The sequence below is a fragment of the Ornithorhynchus anatinus genome, chromosome X1 (assembly GCF_004115215.2).
Source record: "Ornithorhynchus anatinus isolate Pmale09 chromosome X1, mOrnAna1.pri.v4, whole genome shotgun sequence".
Lineage (NCBI taxonomy): Eukaryota > Metazoa > Chordata > Mammalia > Monotremata > Ornithorhynchidae > Ornithorhynchus > Ornithorhynchus anatinus.
In genome coordinates this window covers 73,840,005-73,859,902 of record NC_041749.1, presented here as the reverse complement: position 1 = coordinate 73,859,902, position 19,898 = coordinate 73,840,005, and the positions used below count along the sequence as shown (strand labels likewise).

At 40.6% G+C, this 19,898-nt stretch overlaps 1 protein-coding gene across 2 annotated transcripts in view; it reads left to right on the top strand.

Annotated features, from left to right (window-relative positions):
* CACNA2D3 (calcium voltage-gated channel auxiliary subunit alpha2delta 3) overlaps positions 1 to 19,898 on the top strand; it is a 1,019,762-nt gene that overhangs the window by 487,296 nt on the left and 512,568 nt on the right. For both annotated transcript variants that reach the window (XM_029052259.2, XM_029052258.2), the window contains exon 9: positions 7,472 to 7,546. In XM_029052259.2, the coding sequence (XP_028908092.1) occupies positions 7,472 to 7,546 (75 nt within the window). The remainder of the gene's footprint in view (positions 1 to 7,471; positions 7,547 to 19,898) is intronic.

Genomic DNA, 19,898 nt, shown 5'->3' with positions numbered 1-19,898 from the left:
GCTCTGACTCCCCTGAAGAGGAAGGTGATTTTTTTCTCAGCTGATTTCTTGGATAACTTTGATAGCTACAGTTCTTGTTTTGAGGAATGGATTTGGTTTCCTTGTCTTCTGTCTTCCTTCTCTATCCCTTCCTTCCATCTCCATCTCCTAGGGTCTGTTAGCCATGGTCTTTTCTCATACACACACAGTACTAGTTAAGAGGGTTCATCTCCATGGCTTCTGAGGCCTGATGATTTCTGTCTTTATTCATTATTGTTTCACCCTTTTCCCGATTGCAGTACAGGCATTTAGAACAGCGTATAAGCTAGAAAATTTAGGGGACCAGTTGTCACAAGCAATATTGAACCATTGGTCATGGTATGTCTGATTTACTTGTAAACGTATTCAGGGAATGGATAAAGCTAATACTTGCTGTGGGTTTAATATGTTGCATCTATCTTATTAAGTATGCTACTACCTGTATCTTTCTCTGAACAGTGAAAGCTTCCAGTGCAAGTTTGTCAAAAACATAAATAATGTTTACATTTTTTTAGCATTTGTGGGCCAGTCACTGTAAAATCTATCAGAATTGATGGACTAGATGATTGAATTACAAAAGAATAGTTGGACTTTGAGAGAGATTTTGTGCAGTCTGGGTTAAAATTTAAGGTCAAAGCATTGGTGCATGAAGAAAGATGTCTACAATAACATGAGAAAAGGCATATTTTTCTGATTCACTTTGAAGTATAACTCCAAGTCTTGCATTAAATTAACAATATCATAAAAACCAGAGTGCTAATTCTCTTCAATGCTAAAATTTGAAAAATGCCTTTACAGAAGCTGTACTTTAAATGAACAAAATATTAGCCGAGTTGAAATTGTTAAATCAGTTTAAAAGCCTCAGCCAAACCATATTTTGTGAAGTTAAATAGAGAAGTGCATCATTTGTTCTTTCAAGTCATAGCTCTCTGGTACCCTGTTTTCAATTTGTAGAATTTCCTTTATAACCATATCTCTAGTACATTGTCTGCTGTGGATTTGCTTCTTGAAGCAATAGATTTAGTGTAGAAAATATGAGGATGGTATTCTCTTTCCGTGCTCATTTGTCCTGAGCTACTAATTATGTCCAGTTGTTTCAAATTACATACGATGCTTTTATAGTGGAAAATGGAGTTGAGATGCCTTTTGCATTAGAAGCTTGTACATTATATATGCACATGTTCATTATAGAAACCTATTCAATGAAGTGATAAAAATGGACCATTTTATAAAACATATTCATTATAAATAAAAACTGCAAAACTTCCATTTTATTCTTTTATATTTTGGTGTCTTTCCTTGCCACTCTGTCCTCTTACTTTTTCCATCACTTGGTTTTCCATGCAGTTTTCTGTCTCTCCCATTGTTTTAATCTCAGCTTTATTTCCATCTCTTTCCATTAGCATCCTATATCTTTTAAATACTTTTTGTTGGATTTTTCTCCAATTTTCCTTTTTATTGGACCGTCTTCTCCCAGTTTTCTGGGATATTTGCCCTTTTCTTCTCTTGGATATTAGTCTAGTAGTTCCACGGTGGGTATTACTCCATCAGTGGTATTTATTGAACACTTAGCTGTTTGCAGAGCACTGTACTAAGCATTTAGGAGAATAGACTGTAACAGAGTTGTTAGACACGTTCCCAGCCCACAGTAAGCTTATAGCAGATCCAAGGGTAAAGAGCTGGAGAAAGGTATGATGTCATTTGCACTTTTCAGTGTCTATCCATGTTACCGTTCAATTAAAATCAGCATCTCAGCATTATCCTACATGTGAATTTTTGCACATCCATCCAAAATCAAAACCTTTTACTTAATGAATTGTTATCGCCATGATATCCATCAAGTAAATGAGGCTGTAATCAAAGTACAGCTATAATTTATATTTGCATGAATGATGAGAGCCAAACCTTTTTCTCCACTTTCCTCTTCAGTAAGGTTAGGACAGGGTCGCTAGAAGGGTGGATATTTAGATTGAATCAGGCCCCATACTTGGAATGGGCCTCATTCTCAACAAACACTTTTGCTAAGGGGAAAGGTTCATTCATTCATTCAATAGTATTTATTGAGCGCTTACTATGTGCAGAGCACTGTACTAAGCGCTTGGGATGAACAAGTCGGCAACAGATAGAGACAGTCCCTGCCGTTTGACGGGCTTACAGTCTAATCGGGGGAGACGGACAGACAAGAACAATGGCACTAAACAGCGTCAAGGGGAAGAACATCTCGTAAAAACAATGGCAACTAAATAGAATCAAGGCGATGTACAATTCATTAACAAAATAAATAGGGTAACGAAAATATATACAGTTGAGCGGACGAGTACAGTGCTGTGGGGATGGGAAGGGAGAGGTGGAGGAGCAGAGGGAAAAGGGGAAAATGAGGCTTTAGCTGCGGAGAGGTAAAGGGGGGATGGCAGAGGGAGTAGAGGGGGAAGAGGAGCTCAGTCTGGGAACGCCTCTTGGAGGAGGTGATTTTTAAGTAAGGTTTTGAAGAGGGAAAGAGTATCAGTTTGGCGGAGGTGAGGAGGGAGGGCGTTCCAGGACCGCGGGAGGACGTGACCCAGGGGTCGGCGGCGGGATAGGCGAGACCGAGGGACGGCGAGGAGGTGGGCGGCAGAGGAGCGGAGCGTGCGGGGTGGGCGGTAGAAAGAGAGAAGGGAGGAGAGGTAGGAAGGGGCAAGGTGATGGAGAGCCTTGAAGCCTAGAGTGAGGAGTTTTTGTTTGGAGCGGAGGTCGATAGGCAACCACTGGAGTTGTTTAAGAAGGGGAGTGACATGCCCAGATCGTTTCTGCAGGAAGATGAGCCGGGCAGCGGAGTGAAGAATAGACCGGAGCAGGGCGAGAGAGGAAGGGAGGTCAGAGAGAAGGCTGACACAGTAGTCTAGCCGGTATATAACGAGAGCCCGTAATAGTAAGGTAGCCGTTTGGGTGGAGAGGAAAGGGCGGATTTTGGCGATATTGTAGAGGTGAAACCGGCAGGTCTTGGTAACGGATAGGATGTGTGGGGTGAACGAGAGGGACGAGTCAAGGACGACACCGAGATTGCGGGCCTGCGGGACGGGAAGGATGGTCGTGCCATCCATGGTGATGGAGAAGTCTGGGAGCGGACCGGGCTTGGGAGGGAAGATGAGGAGCTCAGTCTTGCTCATGTTGAGTTTTAGGTGGCGGGCCGACATCCAGGTGGAGACGTCCCGGAGGCAGGAGGAGATGCGAGCCTGAAGGGAGGGGGAGAGGACAGGGGCGGAGATGTAGATCTGCGTGTCATCTGCGTAGAGATGGTAGTCAAAGCCGTGAGAGCGGATGAGTTCACCGAGAGAGTGGAAAGGTGAATAGGGCCTCTCTCCTGGCCTTGTGCACAGGGACACTTCCTGGTGGTGGGTGCGGAAAGGAGGTCTCCAAGATCAGTCTCACCATCTTGACCAAATTTCCCATCTCTTGCCCCTCTCATCTTTGGCCATCCTTTAGGACACAGAAGTGATCAAACATCATTCTGCCTCTTTTCCCACACCTCCTGTTTGAGTGTGGCATTATCCCAGCCTATATATGACTGGCCTGGGATGTGTGTGTGGAAACTGGCTGAATGTTTTGCTCTGACCTGATAAAGATTTGTAACGTCCCCAGGGGGCGAGAAGTTGGGGAAAAGGGAAAAGGGGTCAATGGGAGATCTTTGAAACCGGTAGAACCAGGTCCTGTCAAATTTCCCAATAGCTCTGGGCCAAGGAATCTATAAATTAACAAAGCTGAGGAAAGACATTCTATTTCTCCTACTCTTCACCTTATTCTGTTCTTTTCTTATGATTAGTTTGACTTAAACCACTTGAATGTATACGTGGTTCTTTTAACTCTTTAAAAAGGTGAGTGAACTTGACCACCAGTATATTAGTTCTTCAATCAAAATCTAGTGAAGGGCAGATGGAAGGAGACAACTAATGAACTTTGCTCACTCCTGCTTCTGTCATTGGCTATGCTGATCAAATAGCTTGAAAGGACTCATTAGCTGATAAGAACTCTGACTAAAGTTTGGGCAAAGGATTAGCTCTGGCTCTAGCCCCTGGGAGTTCACTAACATAAATAGTGTCCTTCAAATAATAGAGTAAAATCATAACGACTCAAATCATGATTAAGTTCTCATATCAATCAGTTTTGGGTTCACATGACAACATTCACCAATAAGTTACACATGAACTTTTTCTTTATCTTAGAAGAAACTGCTCTTATAGTGTTATATGATTTTCTCTACTGCTTAGTCTGAGCAACAAAAACCCCTCCACTTTCATGCATAGGGAAATCTTACGAGCATATTTTATCCCCCAATTCCTTTTATTATGAAATTGCACTAGGCAGCACCAGCTCGGTGCTGGTGATAAAAAAAAAAATAAATAAATGAAAGCTTATATTGATGGAAGATTGTTTCCCATCACTTGACATGTATCCCCAATTTCTTCTCACCCTCAAATGATCTTGTTTATTGTTATGGTGCTATTTAATTAGAGGGGGAAAGGAACCAGCTTGCAGTTGTAACTTTTATTAACAGAAATATAGTATTTGACAGTCAGGGATCTGTCCTTCAAAATGTCTGTTACTATTAAACATTAAAATGAGGGCATCCCTAAATTGTTTACAAATGAATGACTTATCAGCAGGCAACTTCCTAATGCCCTAGAAACCATTTTTAAGTGGCTGGTGGTATTTGGGCTCTATAAAAGAAGCAACACAGCACTTTCAGTTAATGCTTATTCCTGGCAACATACCATGACATGAAACATTCTGTTACACATCTCAGCACAACTTCCTTTTGTGATACATAACAGATTGCTGAAAATATTTTCATACTGATATAGTCAAGGTAAATTAGAAGTCTGCAAACTCGAATAATGCCACTAACAAATTGGCTGAGTTTCAGAGGAGCAGATTATATCCCAGCCGTGGCACACGATGTGATAATGAGACTGATTTTGATTACTGTATATGTACCTCCATGATGAGGGCCAGAACTTCCAGGTTCCTCTGTTGAAATTCAAGAAAAAATCACTGCCACTGAGTGTCATGATGAGGATGACTTCAAAATCCACCCTGTGCACCAAAGTGGATTTTGTGGGTTTTGCTACCCAGGAACTGATAGACCAAACCCAGGCCCTCCAAAGAGCTTTAGGAGAGGCTTGCTGAAAGGTTGGACTTGATCATGAATTTCTGGATTCCAAAAATGCTCCTGTTCCTAGCTAAACTCAAAATTGCTCTCATTTCTTCAGGTCTTGAATGTTAAGCTTCTTTTTCTGCAATGTAATTCACCCTCTCCCATAGATGAGAAAGAAACAAGGTGGATTGACTCTTTAAAGCCATAGTTGGTCATTTAGCAAAATTACCCCTTTCAGGGAATGGGAGTGATTGGTAAATCCAACTTTTAAGGAATTAAGAGAAATGGGATTAAGTAGCCTGGCAAAAAGAAGGCTGAATCTTGCCTAAATTGCAGCTCTTCCTAGTGTGATTTTACATGTCTCTTCTTGCGAAGCATTCCTGGTTCTGTTCAGGTTAAATACCTTGCTGAGAGAAAGAGTTGGCAAAGTGGCAGTGTAACAATGTAAAGGTTTCTTTGTCAAACTCTCGGGAAATTAGAGTGGAAGGATGGTCGAGCAATTAGCGCATGAGAAAAATGTTCTCTATTATACCTTCAAAATAAAAACATCTATATGAAAATGATTGACAATCAGTAGTATTTATTGTGTGCTTACTATGTGCAGAGCATTGTGTTATCCACTTGGGAGAGGACAACAGAGTTAGTAGACATTCAGTCCCCTCCCTCAAATTGCTTACAGTCTAGCAGGAGGAGATAGATGATAAGGGAAGAGTTAGGCAGGAGCAATGTAGTTTAAAGATAGGTATGTAAGTGCTATCGAGGGTAAGTACCCTACCATGTAGGTGATGCTGAAGTGCTGAAGTGGCAGTAAAGCATGGGGTTATGTCTGTTTATAATGTGTATGTAGATAAATATTTCAGGGTTGCAGATGTGCTTTTGTTATTGTCCTTCCATGGACTGCCAAATCTAGTAATTGACTCTGGGAGCTGCTGATCTGCTGTGTTCACTGGAGGCTGCTCTAGGTGTGCTCCCTGACTAGCTTGATGTGTGAAATCTGCCTGGTGGTTGACAGAACCAAAGAACTACAGCCCCAACCGGTTAAGAGTGACCATAAAAACCTGAAAGACCAGGGGCTCTGAATTCTGGCCCTTCCGCTGCCTCAGAGAAACAGTCAAAAGAAACGAAAAGGATGAAGGTTCAATTAATTCCATGAGGCTAAGCGATTCCTTTTTTCAAGGCATTGACAATGGCCATGTGTGTATTGGGTAAAATAAACATTCGTTTGAGAAAAATCTTCAGAATTCTCATTTTAGTAACACAGCATTTGCAACTTCATTTTCAACTCAACAAATGGGGTATTTAAAGCAGCAGTTTTTGTTGCAGTTTATACAGTTCAGCTGAAATTCATCTGGTTGAGGTCTTATAGAGAGGTCTTATTTTTTTTTTTCTTTTTGTCAGTGAGATTGCATCCTCAAGTGTGTCTGCTCATTGGCTCAAAGTCTTGCATGACAGGTTGCCATCAGTTGACAACTGACTCCCAAGGGTGAAGCTCTGTCAATCAGGAGAATGTGTTGCTATCAGGATTTCTGGAAGGGGCTCTGAAAAGTGGATCTCACATATGGGATACCCAACAACACTGCCTCGCCTGCCTCGCCTGATCCTCACCATCATCGGGATGCTACTGAGGGCTATGCATACCTCATGTAGATTCTGGGCAGAAACAAATAGTTTCAGGGGAAAAAATCCTTTAGAAAAAAACAACAAAAAGCAAACACTTGACCCGAGCAGAGTCATATATTATCTGTGAGGCAGGTTTGCAGCAACGGAACTGAACTCACCACTGATTTGTTAACTTCACACAGTTTCAGAATGGCTTCAAAATCTTGGAGAACTGGCTCTGTTCCTCTAATACAAGCCCCTTCAAATGTGTGATGCCTTGACTCAAGCATTTGTCAGTTTTGCTCAAATGAAGCAGAGGATTGGGAGTTGGGACTGGAACAATATCAGCCCTGAAAATGTAATACTATCCAGATTCCAAGCTGGGAGGTTTTCTGTTAGCCAGTCATTGTAAGGCTCAGTGCATTTGTAGCTGTCCCTGTAGGGTGGTTTTTTTTAATTGTATACACGCTGAACCCACCTGTGTCCTGGCATTCATTCAAATCTCTCCTATAGAAGAAATCCCAACCTTTGCTGCTCACACTGAATCATGTATAGAAAAACCCAAGAGGAAAATCATATTATTTTAATGAGTCGAGGCTTATGATTGCACTGTTTTTGTTTCATATGCATTTTTTGTTCAGCTCTAAATCATTAAATTAAACTGTATCTTTCAAAGGCTTTAATTAAATGTTCCCTTTTGGATTTTTTTCCTTTCCTCTCCAGTATAATGAAGAACTTCACTATGTCGAACCATGCCTTAATGGAACATTAGTTCAAGCAGACAGAACCAACAAAGAGGTAAGGAAATTCACAAAACCAAGAAAAAAAAAAAGACAGGAAGTGATGATGCATATCACTCTGTCACAATTATCTAGTCTAATATATTACACCTCATTATTGAAATGAATTAAATTACTTTTTCCTGTGGCCCATTTAAAAGTGGTTAGTTGTGTGCTACAAAGGACAAGAGAATTTAGTTACTTTGCTCAAATATATATATATATATATATATCAAACTGCCCTTTGGGCTTAAAGATGATACATATGATAAAGATAATTTCAATGGACTTGGCCAATGTGACTGATAACACCTTCTGCATCATGTGACCCACACTGTTTTTGTTTTACCTTGTCGATGTCACAATTTTCCTAAAGCCTCTGCTCCAAGACTGTTACCTGAATCTTGCCGGCTGCCTGCAAGGTTGACCTGTCTTCTGTGGCTATCTTCCAGTTGTCCATTTCTGTCCCATTGTTTGAGAATTTGTTTCATTGTGTCTTTGAAACCTATCTTCAGATTTGAAACCTATCTTCAGACCACTCTGTTTATGGTGACCCCGTTTTAGCTCACCATTAGAACAGATGTTCAGGGACCCCGTGGTTATCCATTCTCCCCCCATATCCTGTCCAGCAAAGGTGTGATGTGAAAAGCATTGCTTTGGTGCTGGACCTCATTGTTTTTGATCACATTTTGCTATTGATGTTAAATCCTGCAAGTAGGTGTTGCTGGGGGAACTGCTCTTGAAGTCAATTGTGATGGTTGTAGTGGGTCTGGGGCTCATGGTCATAAAGTTGGACACTACAATTACTCTCTTACCTTCACTTTGGTCTTCATTTTGATGACAAACGGAAACTGTACTCTTTGTCTTCTAAAGGACATGTCTGTGTTCTTAATTTTGTTTTATAACTCCTTGTTTATCCTTCCATTGTTGGATAATGTGCGATCCAGCTAACACTTCACATTCTTAAGCAAGCTTGGCATTCCGTCTTACATTCTATGGCCCTTATAGTCACATAGAATCCAGCACCTATAGTCCTCAGGGCCTTCTAATCCTTTCTGCTCCATGAGGCTGTTAACTATGGTAACAATTCCCATATAACTTTAATTGCAATGGCAATTCATTTTAATTGTTAGGGAAAGAACAAACGGGGCTCTTCTATGAGAAGTTTTTGATACCATAAAAATAGCTTCCAGATGATTTTCCTCATATATTAATTCATATTTTGAAGATATATTTGCCCATGGTTTCCTGAAGGTCAACCAACTGTATCTCTGATAGACTAGAGGAGGTAGGGGATTCTTGAGGCACAGGCTCACCTCACAGAAAGCCTTGTTTCCAAAGAAAGACCACAAGAGGCTGAATTGTGCAAAACCAAGCAGCTTTGGCATTTATTTTTGGTAGTTCTTGCGGTTTAGTGTCTTCTTACCCTATGGGGGATGAACAAAACTGTAAACAAAGTTGGTGAACTGCATGAGTCCTTGAGATTGGTTGGTTGTGCAACAGATATTCCCAAACAAATCCCAAGTAGAACCATGAAATTGAGTGGATTTCATTATGAAACCAGAGCAAAACCAACACACTCTGTCTTCCTTTTGTTTACCCCATAGAGAGACCACAAAAGATTCATTTTAAGGACTGATGAATGGTTCACAAGGCTTGAAGTGGATTCAGATGAAACTTTACTCATTTGATTTCTATATTCAAAACCCAAGATCCCCATATTTGTCATGGTTTCAGTTTTGTGACAAAAGACTCACACAGAAAAAAAAAAATTTATAGTTAAAATGCTCAAGTGAAATTTCCCCCATACATAAAGCATTAGGATGCTAAAACTGATGAGTTCATAGAGTAATAAGGATATTTTCCCAAGGATGTGATGTATCATCTGTATTTTTGTGCAAATCTGTCTCTCCCATTAGAGTGTAAGCTCCTTGTGGGCCAGAAGTATGCCATTTGCTTGTTTTGCAAATGCCTGGTACAGCTAAAGTGGGTGCTCCATCAATATGACCATGACTATTAATACTGCTACTGCTGCTATGAAATCCAATCCTTTGCTTCTGAATGCCTGAGAGTTTGGTTTCACTGAAGATCCTGGAATTTGCTTACCAAAATTCATTTCCTGTTCTCAGTGCTGATAATAATAATAATAATTATTATTATGGTATTTGTTAAGCACTTACTATGTGCTAGGCACTGTACTACGCTTAGATGGATACAAGCAAATCGGGTTGGACACAGTCCCTTGTCCCAACGTGGGGCTCACAATCTCAATCCCCATTTTACAGATGAGGTAACAGAGGCACAGAGAAGTTAAGTGACTTACCAAAGGTCACACAGCAGACAGGTGGCAGAGTCGGGATTAGAACCCATGCCTTCTGACTCCCAGGCCCATGCTCTGTCCACTACACCTTCACCTATTGGTTGTAATGATCAGTGGACCTTTACCTGAAAAGAGCAAGTTGCGTTTGTTTTTTGAAAAATTGAAAATTTCAAAGATAGATGTGTGTCCTGAAGATTTTTGAGGTCTTTCCTCCATCTGAACATATCAGAAAATTTTATATCTCAGGTTTCCCAGTCTACCTCTGTACTTTCAAGGGAATTTCTAAACTAGGGGTACTTTGAGATGATATTTGCTGGTTCCATCCAACCACTTGTACCTCTTACTCCCTCTTTTAGTACTGGAAACAGTTGGGATTCATTTATGAAGCTCAGTTTTCTAGTTGGAAAATAACTGCCTTTCTGAACAGCTTCCTGTCTTCTGTCACAGTCATGTATTTATCAGTATGGGCATAGATACCCAAAACCGTAAACATGCAGGTATTTCTTTTTATATGAAAAGAGGTGAAAAGCATCATATTAAAGTTAAAGATAGGTTTTAATATTAGCTATAAACACAAATATCAATAGGCAGTTAAGGTTATATCGCACAGTTTTGAAAGAAGCAGTATTAGATCCAAAGAGAGCATAAAATACAAACCAGCTGCCAAACACACTATTTTCCTCCCATAGACTTTTCTTAAACTCAGCTTCTCCAACCGTATGTATATGTAAACATATCAAGGTTACACAGTACATCTAAGCCTGATGTGGGTGAGTCTGCCTCTCTCCCTACCCTGCATTCTTCCCTCTTCTTTCCTCCCCTCTCCCTTCCACTCTCCCGTCTCACTTTCCCTCTCCAACTTCTCTCTCCTCCTCTCCCTTCCCCCTTCTCTCTCCTCTTCCTTCCTCTTTCCCCGACTCTCCCCTCCCCCCCTTTTTTTTTAACTCCCCTCTTTCTCTCCTTGAGAACTTTCTTTAGTCCTGACCCAAGTCCTGAACTCCTGATTGGTTCTATCTCCTGTAATGTGACCCAAGCAGTGAAGTCCCTGGGGAGCATCTGCATCTTTTCCAGATAGCTTTTTATTTTGAAATAGGTTGTTGTTGTGAGCATCAAAATTACAGATAGTTTTTCTTTCAGATGCCCTGAAGTTTTCAGTCTTTTGCCTAGAAGCTTATTCTGGTTTTTATTCTCAATAAATAAGATTAATCAGGTTTTTTTGGTGGATGGGGGCAGAAGAGACTTGTTAAGGTCATTTCACAAATAAAACCCAAATATCACACTGTACTGATGACAGAGAAAACATCTATATAAAAGATAAAGCAACACTTTAAAGGAAGAAGGTTGGCTAGTCCATCACAGTTGAATTTCATATTTTGGGGTTTAATTAGAAGCCACTTAAAAAGCATTAAGCACAATGATAATTCCAATTAACACACAGATGTTCTACAGTGGAACTAGTCACGTGGGGAATTATTTCTGTCTCTATCAAAATTATTTAGCCAAATCAATCAGTCACATATATTGAGCACTCACTGTAGGTAGAGCACTGTCACTAATCTCTTGGGAGAGTACAATATAACAGAGGTGGTAGACATGTTCCCTGCCCATGATGAACTTAGTCTAGAGGTGGAGACAGATATTGTGAGACAGGGAGGATAGTGGTGCTGTCTGCAGTGATGGGAAAGTCAGGGGAAGGACAGGGTTTGGATGGGAATGTGAGGAGTTCTCATTTGGACACGTTAACTTTGAGGTGTTGGCACGACATCCAGGTAGAGATGCCCATAAGGCAGGAAGAAATACAAGACTGCAGAGAAGGAGAGAGATCAGGACTGGAGATGTAGATTCGGGAATCATCTGTGAAGAGATAGTAGTTGCAGCCTTGGGAGCAAATGATTTCTCCAAGGGAGTGGTTGTAGATGGAGAATAGAAGGGGACCCAGAACTGTGCCTTGAGGGGCTCCCCCTGCTAGGTGGTGGGAGGCAGAGGAGGAGCCCACAGAAGAGTCTGAGAATGAGAGCAGAGAGATAAGAGGAGAACCAAGAGAGGACAGTATTGGTGAAGCCAAGGTTGTTTCATGTTTCCAGGAGAAGGGAGTCCACAGTGTTGAAGGCAGCTGAGTAGTCAAGGAGTATTATGATAGGATCAGTGCTGTTGGATTTGGCAAGAAGAAATCATTGGCAACCTTTGAGAGGGCAGTGTCTGTGGAGTGAAGGGGGCAGAAACCAGATTGGAGAGGGTCAAGGACAGAATTGGAGAAGAGGAAATGGGGGCAGTGGGTATAGACAATGCACTCAGAGAGTTTGGAGAGGAATGATTAGAGGGAGATAGGCCAGAACTGGAGGGATCCCAGAGAAAAGAATGATGAGAAACAAATTAATGTCAGCACCCAACTCTCTGGAATGTCATTCAAAGTGTCTGCCTTGATTATCTTGTGTTGGCACATAGTAAGCCTTTAATCAATATCACATTTATCATTTAAAATCAGTATTTTTAATCTCCATCTTTATTAAGGAGAGCATGAGCCATCTGGGATAGATATGAGAAAAAATGCTTGAAAAGAAGTTTCAAAGTAACGTGGCCTAGTGGAAAGAGCATGGGCCTGGGAGTCAGAGGATCTGGATTTTAATCTTGGGTCTACCATGTGGCTGTTTGGTGACCTTGGGCAAGTCACTTAACTTCTCTGTACCTCAAGTTCCACATCTGTAAAATGGGGATTAAATAACTGTTCCTCTCTTATTAAACTGTCAGCCCCATGTGGGACATGGACTTTATCTGATGTGTATATATTGTATCTGTCCTTGCACATAGTAAAGTGCTTGACACAGCATGCAAGTAACAAATGCCATAATAATCATTATTATTATCATTAATGATAGTAGAAGTAGTAGTATTGCTACTTATTATTACTATCATTCATTTATTATGAATGAGTCTTTGCGGGAAGTGTAGAATTGTCTTTTAAATAGAGAAATCATTTAGCTCACCCAAATGTCAATATGCTGGCTTCATTTTCATAGGCACTAGGTATGCAATTGAGTATTTCATATCATCACAGAGATAGGTGTCTTATGGGAAGGAGGATAGACTAGATAGTCTCTTAAGAGACCTTCGAGTGTGATTCTTCTATTGAGTATTTAAGAGCAAATCTAAAGGAAAATTTTTCCTATTGACTGAAATTCATGCTAACTCAGATGGAATAATTAAGTACAATTCATGAAATTTCCATATTATAATTTTAATACACCATTACCATGAAGTGGGCTGTGCTCTGCACACCCTAAACACTCAGTAAATGCCATTGATTGATTGATAAGGGGAGCAAATATCAGACTGTTCCTGCAGGCATCACAATAGATTACTGATCGTGATGGACCATTGTGATCTGAATTGTAAAGCATTTCTTATAGTTCCTGTTAAGACTGAAACAAGCAGTTTCCTACATGAAAAAGTGAATATTCAAATACTAAATGACCTTGAAAAGCCTCATTTATATTGGTACTCATCATCTTTGCTACAATCTTTTTGGTTATCTCATGAAAGTAAAGGGACATTTTGCAACTGATAAAACTTTGGCAAACCTCTTCCCATCAAGGAGCTTATTGCTGCATTTAGACTGTCAGTAACTTTAACATTTAAATGCTTCAAAGGCAATTTTGAATTTTAAAGACCTCATTTACCCTCACAGGAATTTATCCTCAGACTTTAGAATATTGTATTAATAGCCTCCAATTTTAGACCAGAGTGGAATAATGCTTCAAAACATCGAGGTATGCTTTAGACAATCCCATTTAAGCCTATGTCATAGTTACGTTCATTTATTTACGTATATGTAGCTATTACCATTTTTTACATTCATATGAATTTAGGTGCCAAACAACCATATTTATACTGCACAGAATATTAATTTGATGACATTAAATTAATTATCAAATATGTACCCTCTGTATATACTCACTGGTATATACTGTATGTCTAAAACCTCTTCAATTCAAATATATCTGAAAAGTTACACAGTGCTTAATTAACTTGCCCCAAATCCCATGTTTCATGTGAGTGTGATACAAAGTAACACAGATGGCAACACATGGACAGTGGCATTAACAGTGACAAAGAAACATCCAGATGACAGTACAGGCAGCAACACAGGGACACCTAAATAGACGGTCATACACTGACCTGGTCACACAGAGACTCAGAGAGCCAAAGAAGGGGAAGGTGAATTTAAGTGTGTTTGAGATGGAGAGGGTATTTCAAGGAGAAGTTGGAGTGAGCACATAGAGGGATTGAGCTCAGATAATAATAATAATGGTAATGATTATAATGAAAATAGTGGCATTTATAAACCACTTACTAGGGCCAAGAACCAAACTAAATGCTGAGGTGGCTACAACGTGGTCATATCGGACAAAGGGTAGAGAAGTGGCCTATCATATATGAAGAGGGTGGGAGTTCTAGGACAGAGGGAGGATTTGGACAAAGGGTCAGTGGCAAGATAGACGAGATCAAGGTACAGTTAGTAGGTTGGTATTAGAGAAATCAAGGTACATTTAGTAGGTTGGTATTAGAGAAACAAAGTGTGCACACTGGTTTGAAGTAGGTAAGATGGAGAGAGCTGATCGAGTACTTTAAAGCTTATGGTAAAGAGTTTCTATTTGATGCAGAGGTGGATGGGCAGCCACTTGAGGTTCTTGAGGTGTGGAGAGAAGTAGACTGAACTATTTTTAGAAAAATGATCCAGGCAGCAGAGTGAAGTATGGATTGGAGTGGGCAGAGGTAAGAGGCAGGGAGTTCAGTGAGGAGGCTGATGCAGTAGTCAAGATGGGTTAGGTTAAATACTTGGATCAGGCAATTCATTGATCATATTTATTGAGCACTTGTACAGAGCACTATATTATTAAGTGTTTTGGAGAGTACAGTATAACGGCATTGGTAGACAAGTTCCCTGCCCACAAAGAGCTTATGGCATAGTAGTAGTTTGGATGGAGAGGAAAGGGCAGATTTTAGTGATGCTGTGAAGGTTGAATCAATAGGATTTGGTAACAGATTGAATATGTGGGCTAAATGAAAAAGAGAGATGAGTCAAGGATAATGCCAAGGTTATGGGCTTGTGAGACAGTGCTATCTACAGTAATGGAAAATTCAAGGGGAGGACAGAGTTTGGAGGGAAGATGAGGAGTTCTGTTTTGGACTTGTTTAGTTTGACATGTTGGGATTTTTTTGTTTGTTTTTAATGGCATTTGTTAAGCACTTACTGTGTGCCAGGCACTTTACTAAGCCCTGGGGTAGCTATAAGATAATCAGGTTAGACACAATCCATGTCCCATGTGGGGCTTACAGTCTTAATTCCTATTTTACAAATGGCGATAACTGAGGTTTGGAGAAATTAAGTGACTTGTCCAAGGTCACATAGTAGACAAGTGGCAGAGCCAGTACTAGGAACCAGGTCCTCCGATTCCCAAGCCCGTGCTTTTTCCGCTAAACCATACTGCTTCTCATCTAGATAGAGTACTGCTATAAAGATTGGTCTACTGTGGTGGAGAGATTTTTCCAGACCTTAACAACTTCTGCCTTTATGACAAGGCAAACTGTCAGAGAAGATTAGGTAGGTGATAGCTTGCTTTGCCTTATAGTTTACATGTCTGCCGCTGTAGCCAGGGGAAATGGGGACAAGCCAAAGACTTTCACCACTATGGAGACCTGAGCATCCACAGTGGCGACTGAAGTCATTCAAAGAGGCCTTTGGTACATTTTTAGCCTCCAGAATCCAGGGCTGCACAAGACCTGAGAGAGATAATTTGAGGAAGAGCCAAACCCAGCCCTCTACCCAGCTCTCCCAGCCACTTGCTTCCTGGACCCTTTCCACTCAAACAGTGATATTTACTGAGCTCTTACTGTGTACAGAACACTGAATTAAACACTTGGGAGAGAACAAAGCAATAGATTAGTAGACATGATTCCCAAATGGAGCTTAGTTTAGAAGCCAAATTATTTTATTTTATGTTACTAGTGAGCCAAATAATTTTGTTACTCAACCTTGCATGGCCAAATAGATCACTATTAAAGGCATGCCAAGTCCATTTCTGTGGATAAAACACTTAAGCATTTTTACATTTGTTTTCAGACCACACTTTAAAAAAGCTGCTATTCACTTGTAGAATTATCAACAAATTTATACATAACTATTAAACAGAAAAAGTAGCAAATTAAATTGGTGAATAGAATTATCTCTCTTTATTTTTTTACAGTAACAAATGTTAATGGGTAGGGCCTCCATGGGAGTGGAGATAATGGACTAAAATTAAATGGGAAGAAGGGGCAGGAAAGAGAGATTGAGGAAGATTGAGGTGGAAGCAGTGACATCTTCAGCTCTGAGCATGATGCTAGGTTTCTGGGCAGAGGTAGGGGAAGAGCAGCAGCTAGCCTTGTCTCTTTCTCTCCTTCTGCTTCCCTGCTTTAGCCAGCTTTCATCTGTTGGTCAGGGGTTCATGGGGTTCAGAGGTTGGTCTATAACAGTTGGTCAGGGGTTCATGTGGACTGTAGAATAGCCAATGAACCATTTAAAATAGGAAGGAAGAAAGGGCACAATTCAAATGGAACAGTAATCATTTTGGAAGAAAAAAATAATCTCTCAATCAATTAGTGGTATTTATTGAGCACTTACTGTGTGCAGAGCCCTGCACTAAGCGCACCAATATTATGCCCACCAATAAAATCCACTGCCTATTGGGCTATGAGTAAGGGCAGTAACAGATGTCTCCTTAGGGAGTAGCCACCCTATCCTCTGCCATTCCCTGCAGATACAGAAGCAGCTTAGCCTAGTGGATAGAGCACGGGAGTCAGAAGGACCTGGGTTCTAATTTTGGCTGTGCCACTTCTCTGCTGTGTGACCTTGGGCAAGTCACTTGACTTCTCTGTGGTGCTTCAGTTGCCACATCTGTAAAATGCGGCCCAAATCTGTGAGCTCCACATGGGACAAGGACTGATTAGCTTGCATCTACCCCAGTGCTTAGTATAGTACCTGGCACATAGTAAGCACTTAACAAGTACCATGATTATTAGCATCATCCTTATTATTATTATTATTATTATTATTGTTAACATACAAAAAGTGGTGAACTTGGCAGAGAAAGTTATCTGTTTCCATAGTATTTTCTGAATTTGAGAATGTTCTTAGGAATTTTCCCTCCAGTACCAGTTTCTTCTTCTCTGAGACTTTCCCTGCTGGGGTGAAAAAATTATCATGCAAATTTAATTTGTATTTGGAACCAAATTGAGAAAGCAGCAGGGCCCCTCCCCTTCTTGACCTCCCTCAGAGTTCACCATAGCCCACAGATCATTCTTTAGGTAACAGTTGGTCAGGGGTTCATGTGGACCATAGAATAGCCAATGAACCATTTAAAATAGAAAGGAAGAAAGGGCACAATTCAAATGGAACAGTAACCATTTTGGAAGGAAAAAAAATAATCTCTCAATCAATTAGTGGTTTTACTGAGCACTTACTCTGTGCAGAGCCCTGCACTAAGTGGTAGGGGGAGTACAGTAGAGTTGGTAGAATCAATCCATCAATCCTAATTACTGAGTGCTTAGTATGTGCAAAGCACTTTACTAGGTGCTTAGGGGAGTACACTATAACAGAGTTGGTAGACATGTTCCCTGCCCACAAGGTACGTATAGTCTGGAGAAGGAGCTTACAGTTTAGAGGCAGTTCCTGCCCACTAGAAGCTTAAAGTCTAGAGGGGGAGACAGACATTAAAATGAATTACAGATAGGGCAAGTGCGAGAGAATAATATGTGCATAAATGCTGTGAGGCTGAAGACGGCTATCATAAAGTGAAGCAGGCTAACCACCACTATTGATGTAAATCATAGCAACCTGCATTGGTTTATGGGGGTTTATGTTATTTAACATCTGTAGTTAAATAATACTTATATTTCTGCACACATAGTGAGTTCTCTTAGTGTGTCTTTCTTTGCCTGACCTCTTCTTTTTTCCCAACTGAAAAACTATAAATACTGTAATATTATCCCATCAGTATGGTTAAAGCTTCTTTGTAGTTTCCTTGCTAATTTCCATTATTTTTGAGAGATTAAACTGGTTGCCTCTGCTGAACATGGTTAAAATGAGCTATGACAAATTATTGAAAAGCCTAATGCCATGTTATTTCATTATGTGATTATTTATTAGTTCTTGATGCCAAGCTCATCAAAGCATTAACTACCCAATAGATCAAACAGTCTCTGAAATCTGGCTCTGGAGCCAGCCTCCTCTTCTGCTTTGAACATTCAAATAAGGAAGTACTCTAAATGTTAGATTCCCAAAGAGGACTGCATACACAAAGGTCATTCCAGGATAGAGCAACCAACTGATGGAATCCCTATTCAAAGATAATTTATTTTGAAAAATCACTTTGAATAAATATTACTGGAAAATTCCCTCAGAAGGGCAATCAAAATGACCAGTAACATAATGATGCCAAGCCTGGACCCTAACCTAGCAGGCATTGCAGACCTGTGTCTAAAATGAACCAGTTACCATGTTGAGAGAAGGAGTAGGATTATTATATTTAATTATTCAATCAATGGTATTTATTGAGTGCTTACTCCATATACAGCACACTGTACTAAGTGCTTGGGAAAGCACAGTGCAGTAGAGTTGGTCAATATTGTACCTGCTGTCGAGGAGAAGCAGCATGGCCTAGTGATAAAAGCCCCAAAAGGGAGTCAGAAGGATCTGGGTTCTAATTCCAGACCTGCCATTTGTCTTCTGTGTGACCTTGGGCAAGTCAATTGACTTCTTTGTGCTTTAATTACCTCACATATAAAATGGGGATTATGAGTGTGATCCCTTTGTGGGACTTGGACTGCATCCAATCTGATGAGCTTCTATTTACTCCAGCACTTAGTACAGGGTCTGGCACATAGAAAGTGCTTAACAAATGCCATTATAAGAAAAAAACAACTAGTTTAGAACATGAGGCATAGTTTTTGTTTGCGTTTTTTATGATATTAGGCGCTTATTATGTATCAAACACTGTTCTAGGTGCTGGGGTAAGTACAAGTTAATTAGGTCAGTGCCCCTCAGGGGCTCACAGTCTAAGAAGGAGTGAGAACAGGTCTAAAATCCCCATTTTACCGTTGAAGAAACTGAGGCACAGAGAAGGTAAGTGATTTGCCCAAGATCACACAGCAAGCAATTGACAGAGCCAGGATTAGAATCCAGGTCGTGCTTTTTTCACTAGGCCATGCTGCTTCTCAGTTTGGTAAGGATTTTATTGACAGAGTCTGCATCCATTATGAAGAATACCCAGTCATATAATATGTCCTTTGTTTACCTTACTCATTGCTTCAGCATTGCTTCAGTAGTTTGTTAGTTATAGTCCTATATCAGTCCCAGATCCCACCTCCAACTTTATGAATAATTTTGATCCCTTTCTCACATTCCTTCTCTCTTTCTCCAGCTATACCTTGATCCGGGGACTTCATTATCCATGTGGATGATTCCACTGCCTCTCAATCTCAATCCTCAACTCCTCCTACTCCACCCCCACCTCACCCACTCACCAACTTTGGACACATATTTGATCTCCTCATCTCTACTCACTCTACAGTCTGTACCTTCAAAAACTCTGAAATCCCTTTATTCAACCACAACTTTCTCACCTGCCTTCTCTCCCATACACCACCTCCCTACATATCTGTCCTGTTCCCATACTGAGACCACCAATTCTTTGAAGCCATCCAATTTTTTCAAGTTGTCATATCCCATTTAGTCTCCATTCCCTAACTACCTTCCTTTGCTGCACAAATTGACTCCCTATCACCACCCTCTCTACTGGACTCAACTCATTTGCTCCCCTGTCCATTCACCTGTTTCATACCACCAATTTACAGCCCAGGATGCCCTCCACAGTATGCTTCCTTTGTTCCTTCTCTTCTGCCTCCCACTCCCTACATGTGGGAGTCCCTTAAGTCTCTGTTCTGGATCTCTTCTTTTCGCCATCTCCATCTACTCACGTGGAGAACTCATTCACTCCAATAGCTTCAATTCTGG